General features: G+C 40.8%; 1 protein-coding gene and 1 non-coding gene across 2 annotated transcripts; one reads left to right on the forward strand and one right to left on the reverse strand.

Annotated features, from left to right (window-relative positions):
* Window positions 1-761: 761 nt before the first annotated feature.
* lfng (LFNG O-fucosylpeptide 3-beta-N-acetylglucosaminyltransferase) lies at window positions 762-7743 on the reverse strand. Its single transcript, XM_028455863.1, has 8 exons — window positions 7288-7743; window positions 3642-3690; window positions 3366-3468; window positions 3139-3292; window positions 2959-3044; window positions 2702-2867; window positions 2524-2609; window positions 762-2336 (listed from the first exon to the last, which is right to left on the reverse strand). Exons 1-8 carry the CDS (start codon window positions 7630-7632, stop codon window positions 2270-2272), a joined length of 1056 nt encoding a protein of 351 aa, XP_028311664.1. The 5' UTR covers window positions 7633-7743; the 3' UTR covers window positions 762-2269.
* Window positions 7744-12674: 4931 nt separating this feature from the next.
* trnac-gca (transfer RNA cysteine (anticodon GCA)) lies at window positions 12675-12746 on the forward strand. The gene has a single exon. It is a non-coding gene; the product is annotated as a tRNA-Cys (tRNA).
* The last annotated feature ends 740 nt before the right edge of the window (window positions 12747-13486 follow it).

Here is a 13486-nt window from a genome sequence, read left to right on the forward strand (position 1 = left end):
GTATTTCAAATACCAGGAAGAGAGAATTCTAGTATACAGTTCCGGTTTACCCCATTTGTATAGATAAAAATTTTTTTATAACTAATAACTTATAATTATCTAACAAGTATTGATGAACAAATTGATTATTTATTGTGTTTTTCTCTATTGTTAAAATCACTTTGACTCAATGGCACATTTACAAACAAACCACAATTACTCTGGATATAGAACAATAACTATTAAATATTTAGAAAATAACTATTGTGTATTAGCCATGGGCTATAACTTCTGCCTACACACCTATAATAAAATATCCCTCTATCTATATCATAGATATAGAAAGGTAGATAAGACAGGAACGGTATATTTAGCCTGCGGAATGTGCGAAACATCCGCCATCATAATAGACTAAATATGCATAGTAACCACTCTGTAAATGTAAATAAGGAGGATCAATATCAAATCCATCACATTAAAGAATTATTTTGTAATATTTAACAATATGTAAGACTTGCAGCATGTTAGTAAAAAAAAAAGCTAAAATGCCATTTTATGACAATATTAAATAAATACTTAATTATAATGATGTAAATAAACATCTAGATGCCAGCCTTTGATTTTTCTAGGGCGCACACATAGCAACACAGATATTGAGGTGAATAGAGCCTGCTAAAGCCATTGAAGCATTTTTATTTTATTTTAAACAAGTTTAAAATATGCACAATGTGTGTGTGTGTTGTGAAGTTTGCGTGTGGAAAAAAAAGAAACCACCAGGTATGGAAGATTTCTCTGTGGTATTGCATTTTTATTCAGATTTTTTTAGTTTCTCCATGGGTCCCATGTAGATTATACCAGGATCAGTTCATCATTCCTGAGAAGTTACTATTGGGAATGAACTGTTTGAAGCCTCCAGATACTGGAGAATAAACACCACAGTCAATTCAAATCAGTCAAAAAACTAAATCGCGTCCAGGTCATTAAAAGCAAATTCAAACCGCAACAGTAAAATGACATTATAATCATATACAGTCACTGTTCTACCAGAAATATGGCACAGTACACAATACTGTCATTAGGATTTCTGGCATAACCCAATATGGGTGAGAGATAACACAGAGGGAACGAACTCCTCCATGTGAAAACGCTGATTTTGCTTTCACCTCCAAGGCACCAACAGTAACCACACTCTGTTATGGGTAAACAATAAACCTTTAAGCTGATAAAAACAGACGGCCTTGTTAGTTTTTACTGTGCAAACTATAATAAACAGCAGCTCCTATTACACGTGCGGTTTTTATTTCACCGCCACTGATTAAAAACTGCGCCTTAATTTTGGCCAATTTAGATTCAGCCTAAAAGCTTTCAGTGCCTCACTGCTTTACCTTTAGAGATGAAGAACAAATGCCAGCTTTTTTGAAACACAGCTGTGCAATTTTCAAAGACATTTCAAAGCAAATTCAAAGTCTCACCCCAAATCAAAATCCCCTCTACTCATCAGTTTTCCCTGATTGTAACAAATGCAAGGAGTGTTATTAAATACATAGGAATGAGTAAAAGCTGAGACTTTGGGGGGTTCGTTTTTGTCCGCCGAGACACAAATCTGAGGTATGTCTTAAAAGGATGTCAATTAGTTCTGTTTATTTAAAAAATCTAAAAAGGGGAAAAAGTGCTTTGTCCAGATATACCTCAGATTTGGTCAACACGAGGATGCATTTGGAAATCTGCCAACTGCCAGCTCACATTTTTGGAGAAGAAATAACACAGTTAGTTTTAAAAGTACAGCAACGTCTTCATATTAGAGTTGTTGTCCGGAGTCAGTGATGAAAGAAGAAGAAAAGCAGATTACATGTTAAAAAAAGCCCCAAAGCCTGCATACACAGACCAGAATGGGAGCTCTTTTTGCTTTAGAAAGCTATTGTGAAGCTGGCAAAAGGCTTGAATATATGAAAATACATTCTATGAGAATTGCAGATACAATTACAAGCAACATATACATCACAAAGCTCAACTGATTGCCTGCAAAACTTAACAATGAAAGCTACTTCCTGCCCAGAGGCCGGAGTGCTGCACCCGAGCAACATAGGCACAGTTACTACTCGGCTCCAGACAGGAAAGGAAATGTCCCGAGGCGGGCCGCACAGCAGCCCAGTAAAAGTACATAAAGACCGTGTGACACTGCCGCGAGAACACGGCAGCCGCACGGTCTGATACCAAAAAACACTGGTCCCCACGAGCCTTTCAGATACCGAGGCACGGCGGGAACGAGGATGAGAAAGGAGCGGTCGTCCTAGAAGGCAACCTGAGGAGGACACCATGGGGTGTCTGGGTACAGGAGACAGTGCACAGACTTAAACCTGGAACACACAGAGAAACGAATTAGGAGAAGCCTGAACTGATATGTTTACATTTTAACTTGAACACTTATTTCATAGCTAATAGAAAATGTGGAAAAATGTCACTAGAAAAAAAAATACATGGCTTGAATATTGATAAGCTACATGTTCCAAAACAAGTTTAAAAAGCAGATAATTCTATATTTACCTCGATGGATCCTCCTCCACAGGGAAAGCTCCTTTCAAACTGATGATATTACTCTTGTTCTCAAACATTCCATAGCTGAGAGTGATCTGGAAGATTAAAAAATATCCATAAACAATCCATAGGATACCAACATTTCTACATTGACTTGTGTAAATCACGAGTCTTCAACAAGTCTCACCTGTTTGTGGATCTCTGATCTTGACACCTGTTGCAGGTTCTCCAGGTGGGAGTGGAACAGGTTGCTGCGGGTCAGAGGAACCCCCAGAACGGACTCGATGATGTAGCCTATGGTGCAGTCATCGGGCAGACGGATCTTTTCTGCCGTGTTCATGAAATGCCCTCCACTGAAAGGATAGAAACGTAGACCTACAGTCAGCGCTGGTGTAATGATTGTAGGAGATATGTGCTGTTCTCTCTCTCTCAGCCGATGCTCACCTGGCCCATGAACTCATCTTCAGTGCCAGACCTCGACTGACACAAAAACCAGCACCTCCAGTAGCAAACCAGAAGTTGACCGGTTTCTGAAAGCAATGGTGACAATTTTTTTCTTTAGATTTCATTTTATCTTAGCGGTACAGTGAAACATACAGTAAATCCAAAGACGTATCCACATACCATCTTATTGTCCCCGAGCCTCTCAGTGGCCTCTATGGGCCGATCCAGGCTGGGTTTACCGATGTACATGTCCTGTGTGTGTTGGTACTGGGACAGGTGCTTCACCAGGGTCCGTACGTTCACATAGTTGTCATCGTCGACGTGACAGAACCACCTACAAACACCAGGAGAAGGGTGATTAGATCCTCTGAACTCATGTGTTATCAGCAGATCCGTGTGATGCTTACTTTTTCCCAGACTCGATGAACTTGTCGTACTCCACCGCCATCTTGCATGAGAGAGCCTGGCGACTGTGAGCTGCAGAGCAGTTGGTGTTGATTGCGTGACTTCCTGCAGCACAAGCGAAAAAAATAAAATTTGAGTCGTCAATATTTTATTATTAACCGACGCAAAATGCTTGAAGCTTGAACTTTTAAAATGAAAATGTGCTGCGGTTTCCAATAAAACAAAGTGCATCTGTGTCCCTGATGGGAAAGCCCCTCCATAAAAAAACAACAACTTACCAATTTTTCTTTTTAGCTCCTCATCTTCTCCGTCTGTAAAGATGTAGGTCTGGGAAAAAAAGAAGTACGAATAAGACATATTGATCAGCACGATCCCTCTGTGGCTGATCATGTGAGGGACTGAAAACATTTAAATTTAACAGGATGTCTGGGGTCTTCCTCACATCCACGTGGCGTGATCAGCATCGATCAACGAGCTTTTCACGCAGTGGAAAACACATGGAGTTAAACAGCCCCATGTTTTATTGAAGGCCTTTTGTCCTGCATTTCACTCTCGCCATGGCAACACCACAGCCGTCCTGAGGCATCCCAGACACACAACAAAGACAGTGGCAGACTTGTCCTCCCACGCACACGCCATTCATCTCTTACATCCTGAGCTGCTGCACACTGCTGGACCTGCTGCCAGACTTCAACGTGTCCTGACAAACACCAGCACAAACTGTTACAGTAAAAGGCCGAGGCTTTCGTAAATGTAGCAACCTCTCATAAAAGAGCGCGATAAAGAGCACCTGCAGCTCTTTCTAAAGGCGCAGAAGCAGATTAAGCTTCTCTTGATGATAACTCCCACTGAGCAGGTGCAAGTCGGTAAATGGTGATGATGAAAAGGTTTAACTGCCAGTGTTTTGTTTACTCTTCCCCTCAGGTGAGGCAGCACCTGCCCAGCAGCGTGCTACCTCAACCACACCACGTGTCTCTACACGCCGCTTCACGGCTCTCGCTAACGGACGACTTTGGGCCAGCTGTAGACTTCCCATTTCTGGAAGTTTTAGACGCGCTCCCCCAGCAACTGCAGCTTGTGATCTACATTAATAAAGCGGGAATCTGAGGACACACTACAGTGGGCTCTTTTCAGCTCAAAACAAAAAGCCACTGGAGAGGTTTAGGGAACTAATTCTGAGCGGATGCTGCTTGTAGCTGAGATCATTAGTTTGTTTGTTTGAGGGAAGACGGTGGTTTGAGTGGTGAGAGGATCACAGGTTTTAAAGCCAGATGAATAGATGCTCTAATCACTGAGGCAGCTGCCTGAGCTGCTCGGGCACCGACTGAAAGAAGGGGGGGTAAAAGAAGGAAGGGGTGTGAGGGTGTCTCGGTGCTGATTAGTGAATCAAAAACCGTGTGTGGTCATTCATTCACCCCCCTAGTGTCTCCTCCCTCTTCCCCCTACCCCTGCTTGGTGGCCAGAGGCTCCTAAATAGAACAATGCTGTGAGTTTTCATGCTGGGTAAAGTCTCCACTGGGTAAATTCTCAATATGTTTGCCTGCATTTGCATACAGCTGCAGGAGTTAACCACAGAAAAAGCTCCGGGGGAAACCTTTTGTTCTCAATTGTTAAAGAACACTACTTACTTTCACAGAACACAAGGCTGTAGCTCAAATATAGAGATTTGGAAATTATTTTTACATAGAAATTTTAGCTGGGTGCTTGTGATAACTAGTGTAGATTGTAGTAAAGAGGAAGGAGAACACAGCCCCCCGCCCACCCGGTCTGAACATGGAGACGGACTGGCTGTCTGCTGCGCTGCAGGAAGGAATCCCACCCGTCTTCCTTCTCCTTCCCAACCACCAGCTTCCCTACTTCAATGACATCTGCCTACTTTGTGACCACTTGTACTTTACTACTTCACATTGAAGACATTACATTAACTCAACTGCACTGCCAAGGGAGAGTTTTTCTCTCTAAGGCTAAAAGCGCTTATTGTTGAGGTGCTGGCTAATGATCAAACTCTTAGAAGAGGAATGCGTGGCACACCACCACCACCATTGAGATGGTAGCACCAGCTGCTCCAACACTAGAACATCAATCTAACCCACTGATGAATGCTACAAATATGTGCCAGTTTTACAGGTCAGCTCAGGAAAACTGCAGGAGAAGACCGGGTCGACTAAGTTCTCAAACTTGACTTAAGAGCTAAACTGTTGAACACTTCTAATCAGATGAAACAAAAAGAGTGTTTATGCTCTCATGGGCTCCGCCAAATCCCACATAAGCAGCAACTGATAGCGACGTACCTCAATAACCAATAAAAATAGCACATGTTGTGTCTGTGGCCATTGAAATGTGATTTAAACTTCACAGATGTTCATCAGCTGAGCGTGAGAATCAGAGGATGCCATATGTACACGGTGGGAACTCGGTGCATCATATGGCTGGTATTAAGCATTAAGGGCGTTCTTTGTTCATATCTCCCCCGCCCGACCACCTGGCGTTCTTCCTCTATGAACTCCCTCCTGCATTGTGGTGCTTAGCCTCATGTCTTTTATGTGCACACCAGCTGCCCATCAGTTTTTACTCTCATCCTCCTCAGTAAATGCAACCACGGTGTGTTGCTGGAATACTGGGAATTATTATAAGATTTGCAGGTAATTGTTTCTCATTGCCATTTTTATTTCCCCAGTATATGGATGCTAAGTGATTGTGCCCGTCTGTTTTTACAACTAATTGGAGAGGGGGAAAAAATCCTTTCTTTGGGCTTTCCTGAAAACCTGTTGTATATATGACACTGCCTGATGCCAATTAGAAAGACTTTTCCCCAAAGCACATGTGACACATTTGGTTGTGGGGTAAAATCTCTTTGACGACCCTCTTTTCCGTCTTTGTGCACTTCCTAAAGAGGCTCGGTTCTCTCTGTTCTCCAGCATAAACTTGCCCAGCGTTGCACCCCTTTTGTTCCGGGCATCCCCTCCATCATGCCCCCATCTTTCCAACAAGCCTGACCTGGACTCAGCTCCCACGTTCCCATGGAGTGGGGAGACAAGGGGCTGGAAACGCTTTTCTATCCCCCCCCTCCCTTTAAGAAAGAGGCTTTGTTAGTGCTGGAAGGGGGACAGCGCTGCGAGGGTCGCCGCTGTGAAGCATCCATTGCACGAAGGGCATTCAGAGGGACACCCAAAAAGAGGAGGGATAATAGAGAGAAAGGAGAGAGAAGGGGGGCTGAGAAAGAGAGAAGAGGGAGTCCTGAAAGTGTCCCCTTAGTTCTCAGGGACATCACTCAGAGGTGACAAAGCAGAGGAAAGTCTGGGGTTTGTCTGGCTGTATCAGTGCATCATGTGCTGACAGGAAGGAACAATGGTGTCCTGTCAGCAGGCATCACCTGCAGTGGCCATTGTTTGGATCCATACCAATCATCATCATCACCATTATAATTGTTAGTAGTATAGAATGGAAGCTCATAGCCACAAAAAAATATTCAAAAAAATGGCAAGTCATAATTATGAGTTAGTAAAGTCATAATTAGAAGATACAAACTAAGCATTTGCAGCACACTGACTGTTGCCAATCCTAAATACACTTTGAATAACAATTAATTCAAAACACATAGTTTTTTAAGCTCTTACAATTCAACACATGGTACATAGTGCATAAAATAGTAGAAGTACATAAATACGTCTATATTGTAAAAACATTCTTTTTTGTGTGTCGTTGCAACTTTACACAATTTTCTTTTTCTTCACAATTATGACTTTCTATCTCATAATTATGACTTTCCATAGTGATTATTATTATTTTTATTTTTGGGGGGCTTCCATAGTTTCTGGTTTGTTTAAACCTTTTCTGATTCTGATCATGTAGATAATTTAAAAAAAAAAATGAATTATGTTTTACTATAAACTAAAACAAAAAGAGCTTTTCTTTCATGCCTACCTGCTGCATGTTTCTGGAGATCCACGTTTCCAGCAGCAGGTCTAGCCTGGACTGGTGAAACTTCTTGGTGGTCTTCACAGCGATGAAGATGTCCCCGGGGCTGATGTCCTCAGCCGGGGGAGGCTCAGCGGGGACGCGCACGGGCTTCTCCGCGTCCCTCCGTCCGCGGGACAGTTTGGTGAAGTAGGTCGAGAAGCTTCTCTTGTGGTGCGGCTCCGTCCGCTCCTCCTCCAGCTGAGCCCCGCGGTGCTGCACCGCCACCAGCACCACCACCACCACCAGCAGCAGCAGACACGCCGTGCAGCCCACCGACACCGCCACCTTTTTACTGTTGTTCAGCAACATAGCTCGACCCAAAGTGATACTGTAAAGTGTGAAAAATATACTCCTAATAGAAAGTCCATCTGATTATTGTTTTCAATTCACAGACAGTACGAGTATCCATTAAGCAGCACAGCTGTGATACAGTGAAATGACCTGTGCGCTCGCGAGGAGATGATTTATAAACTTCTACACTGGCCCCGCCTCGTGGGAGGAGCCTAATACTGGCCGCATGTGTGCAGTAGCTGAATGAAGATGGGATGAGTGTGGTGTGTGCGCGTGTGTATGCGTGTTATTAATGTGAGTGGCGACGCGTGTATGTCGTTAGGTTGGATGGAAAACAGCATTCCCACAAATGACACATACGTTTTTGGCATTGAATCTTTCTGAAAAGTTTGTTCAGTATTTAATCACATCATATAGTACATGACAGTGGTTCTCAAACTTTTTAGGCTATAGTACCCCCTTTATGTTATTTCTGAATCCAGGATCCCTCTTTGTCCGACAACAACGTTTTGCTTAGAAAACTGTTTAAGAACATAATGATGGAATGAACAAGTGACAAAAGAATCTCATTTTGTAAATAAGTGGAAAGAAATAGTATTTAGTGCAGTGGTTCCCATCCTTTTTTGGATCGTGGCCCCATTTCAATATCAAAATTTCTGGTGACCCCAAAGAAATCGTTTTTTTCTAGAATTCGTTTTTGATCATGTTTGAGGTCAGATATTATTATTTTTCACTGAATTTTAGTTGAACTAGATTCATATATCTCACAAAGTAAAAGTATAGAAATACAGTTGTTTAAGATTGTGTTGTTTTAATTTAAAAAAAGAATAATAATTAAAAAAAATTCAAAAATCTCTTTTAATTTTTCAGAAATTTCAGGTGACCCCACATGGGGTCCCGTCCCTAAGGTTGAAAAACGCTTATTTAGTGGCTTCTCTCTCAAGTATCCGTTGTAGTAACGTCACGTACCCCCATTTGAGACACACTGGTATAGATGTACTACAATATGCAGTGAATAAAGGGGTATGATTAAATATGTTTATACTTCTTCCTACTTCTTTTCACACATGTAAATTGAGAGGTTTAGGTGTTTGTGGATCTATTTCTGCTGTTTTAATTAATAATTTTTCATCTTTTATTTTAGTTTTTTTTATATAAAAGAATACATCAATAATTGTGGCACTGAATCACTGAAAATTATTAATATCGTTATTATTAATATTATTATTATTAATACGTCAAATGTCATATGGGTCCTAAAACAGATCCTTGTGGAATCCCATGTGTGACTTTTTTTTACATTCTGAGAAGTCATGATGAAAACAAGAGCACTCAGAGAGCGCAAACCTTATTATTTGTATACGTATTCCAGTTTGAAACTTTAAGTATTAATTTGATTAGTCAGCAGCACTAAATTCTGAGTGGACAAGTTAGACGAAAGGTTCTTGTTCAGAAAATGTAGAAAAGTCATTGTATTGGTCCCTTACTATAAAACTGTGTAATATGCTTCAGATTATTCTTTATCTTTAGCCACTGCCACCAGACATCATTGTGAAAATGACAACAATTGATGGAGAGTTCTTTAACAGTGGAAGCTCTTCTAAGAAGAAGTAGAACTTTTAAGATGTCTGATTACATATGTCATAAATATGTCTTTTGCGAAGGCTCATGGAATGTGTACAAAAAGAGAGAATTGAAATGTAAATGATAAATTAAAATAAAACAACAATAATGAAAACAATTTAGTTTAAAGTTTAGGAATTGCATTGTCATCCTCCTATATCTTCTCTTATATTATATGTATGTAAAATGTAACTTACAATGTAATACTTTAGCCCATCTTTATGCAAGTCTATCCTTCTGCTTATGATCTTGAATCATTTATATTTTTGCGAGATTAAGCAGATTGAACCCACGGAGCTCCAGCTGGATGTTCACTCGACAAACAGACTCCATTGTTCTTTACTGAGCTTGGAAAGGCTCTAAACAGTTGGCCATTCCTGAACACTTGTTATTCAAATTCTGGCTCTGAGTGCCGTCTGGTGTTGGGACGCCAACCAAAAGACACAAGTTCCATTTAGACCAATGAGCAGCTGGTGGGGCCTCATTAACAATGATGTTTGGTAACATTTGCAGCATGTGGACTTTTTATATCAAACATGTCTTTGCAGTCAAAGACATTCTGTTTGCTAAAGCTTCAAGTCTTGACTGGAGCACTACATCCGAATTGTGTATCTGCCAACCTTTTTGGGTGAAATAACTTTTTGTCCACTGCAGGTGTTTCTTTCAAAATTAATCTGGGTGATGTAGGACAAGAGTGGCCTTCGCTCCGTCTCTCCATACAATTCTTTTTTTGAGGCCCTTTCTAAAGTGGGGAATAGAATAGCGTCTAAAAGCAAGCCTAGCAAACCAGGCTGCATCGGAGGGTGGTCTTTGTGGCCTTCATTCTGCGTCAATAACCGCCCCATTCTGCCAGGCTGGAAACACATTCTTCCCACCTCAGAAACACTTTCTGGCTCTTTAGTTTAGGAAAAACAATCCAGACTTGTAATGTATTGCTCTGGAGTTTCAACAGGCCCAACCTCTCTCAATGAATAACACTTTATTACAGACCTGACTGAACCTACTGTAATAGTTTTTTTACCTCACACAACTCTTTACTTCACTTCTGACCTGCACCTAAGAAATATAGCCAAATACCAGAAAAATTAAATCCAGTTTCTGCGTCAAGCCCACTTCCTCACCACAGTGCCACTAAACCCACAACTGAACACCACATTGGGCTTGAGTTCCTCTTTGATTGCATCAGTATGTGGAGAATCTGAGCTCAGATGAAAAAATGTAAGAGCTGCTATTCATAGTTGAGTGACCTGCTGTCAGAAATGGTAGTTAGCAGGTATACAGTAGCTAATGTATCTCTGCCTCAACTCATCTAAGAAAATATGTAGAGTACAACAACCATAAACACGTGTATTCATCTCTGATAGCTAAAAGGTAAAACTGACTCTAGTTCTAACTTCAAATGGAATACATTAGCTTAAGGCCACACCTCTCTGTCTGTCTGTTTCATAATGTTTCAATTTATTTTGCATTCAGTCTGTTTCACATTCCACATGATGGTTCCATTTTTACTTTTGGCTTTTTGAAGCTCTGGTTCTCTGCTTAATAGCTCATTTCCAAGTGTTTCACATTGTGTTCCAAGGTGACTCTGTTTAATATCAAGCAGCTGTGTCTCAGATCTCCTGAGAAAGAATATAAAGATGTGAATCTTTACAAATTAGCCTCATAACATATTTACTTTCATATTAATTCCTGATAGTAAGTCAAATGCAATACTTTGTCCAACTTCCAAGTTTCCACTGGATCTTCTTTCACCATTTGAAAAAACAGACATTCATTGTGTCTAACTAACTGTACAACTCAGTACAGTACACCTCTGCTTATGTGTGAACTAAGGCCTTAAAGGAAAAATTCATCTGAACTGAGACTCTTCTGGCACCCCTCTAAGGATCAGTGGATCAGTGATGAGTGCTGAGCAGTGGGATCAGTCCACAGCTCTGTTTATTTTCCCATCATGGACATAGTATCTCTGATGGGATTTCAGGTCACACCAGTAGTGAGAGCCAAGGGACCGCAGCGTCCTCCTCAGAACTCGGATTTGGTTTCCCTCCTCGTGCAACTTTAGAGCAAACTTTCCAAGGCCATGGGTCGGGAACGCTTCAGCTGCCTATATGAGACAAGTAACTCAGTAAAAAAGTTCCCATAAGCCTGGAAGACAATCCAAAAGGTAGTCACTTTAAACCAGTGATGTGCAGATGAAGACAATAGCATATATAATGTATATTAGCCCCTTGCAGATGAAAAATCTGTAATCTCAAATTAAGTTATTAATGTTATTTGCAAACCTCATATATACATTGTATTTTAATCTTTCTGTTCATTCTAAAAGTCCAAACTGATACTAGCCTGTCAAACACAAGGTTCATACTTATCCACATCCATTCATACGCAGTGAAGCCTTGTTGTTGAGAAGATAATGATATCCGTTTTGAAACATATCATATTTTTTACTTTTTTTTCCTCTATATTGTACCCAACAAACTTGTTGTTTCTGGAAACAAGATATTCACCGGAGACTCTTAAGCTTCATGTTACAAACAGAAACTCAATGAACTCAGGGGACCTTTAGAAGCCATTGACGAATAAGTTTTTCCATATCAAAAACGATTCCAAAAAGGCACAGTAGGATATTGGCCCTTTTCTCATCCAACTGAACTCTGCAGAATGTCTAAAAACTGGAAGAGAATTCCCCAAGATCCTTTGCCTTTACACTTTCCTCTCTATAACCAGTTATTTGCATAACTACTGACTGGGACCTGTTTGACACCTCCTGCTCCTGCCCTACTTCCACTCCATCAGTCTTATGATTCCCACCACTCTCACTTTGTCGACTAGTGAGTACTGAAGGATCGATATATTGAATGCTAAGACTCAAGTCTAGTCTGGCAGGGTCCTCATGTTAACCCCCTGCCCCAAAACATAAATACATGTAGTTTGACAGCCTGAAATCTGAATGAAGAGCAATACTATGTGTGGCCTCCTGTTTATTGTTCCACTGGTGGTAAATAGGGTTCTGTTTTGGAAGAAAAGGTGGTTAGATATGATCATCATGTGCATTATGCTGGAAGAATGGGGCTGTGGGACCTGATACAGTAGAAAAGACAGTCTGATGGGTCAGACTCTCACGGGACTGCAGACGCGGAAAAGAGTCGAGTCAGTGGGAAACTGCTGAGGTTTCACTCTGACAGTGATGGGGGTGTGTCAAACTCAGTGTGTGTGTTTTTACAAACTGATAAGCTTCCACACACATGTGGGTTCAGTGGTTAAAGCTCTATTGAGACACTTGACATCAGAATAAGATAACTTGGATGCATATCCTGTCAAAAGGGATGTATTTTTTTTAGTAATTCTTGAAAATTATATCACAGTTAGAGCACATAGGGCCGTTACTTTACAGATTTCCTCTATCTAGCTGCTCTACTTCCTGATAAGTTCTAACAGGGGGTGTAGCTCAGTGGCAGAGCAATTGACTGCAGATCAATAGGTCTCCAGTTCAAGTCTGGACACCCCCTCTATCTATGTTTGAATAGAACATATGTGTTCCTGCATTAGGACAAGTTTTTAAAAACCCTTTTCCAACGAATAAATTGTTAAACAATGGCTTTCCTTCACTTCATTGGCAGAAAAATTGACAGCAATAAATAGGTCTCCATTTCAAGTCGAGATACAACCTACATCAGAAAAGGGCGTCTGCCTGGTTTTGTGCTGCCACAACAAATACACAAAATGACAGATACCAAATATAATTTTTTTAAAAATGGTCCCCCAAAATGGATAACGCGACAATGAAATATATATATATATAGATGTAAAATGTGTTGTTCATTATAACAAGGAAGTGTAGCTCAGTGGCAGAGCAATTGACTGCAGATCAATAGGTCTCCAGTTCAAACCTGTATACCCCCTGTATGCTTAAATTAAAGCATGTTCCTGAACAGGGAAATGTTTTTCAATCCCTTTTTAACAAAGAAATTGTCTCAATGGCTTTCCCCTCACTACAGTATATTGGCAGAACAATTGGCAGCAATATGTCTCCAGTTCAAGTCTACATACCCCCTACATCAGACATGGCAACTGGGAGTTGGCCTCATTTTGTGCAGCCAAAACAGATACCCAAGATGACTATGAAAATAACAGAAAAAAATAACCCTAAAAATGGATAAAACAACAATGAAAACACTCAAAATGAGAGTGTTGGTTTTTTTTAAACAGGGGGATGTAGCTCAGTGACAGAGCAATTTTGACTACAGAT

This window comes from Gouania willdenowi, chromosome 8 (assembly GCF_900634775.1).
Source record: "Gouania willdenowi chromosome 8, fGouWil2.1, whole genome shotgun sequence".
In the NCBI taxonomy this organism is placed as follows: domain Eukaryota; kingdom Metazoa; phylum Chordata; class Actinopteri; order Blenniiformes; family Gobiesocidae; genus Gouania; species Gouania willdenowi.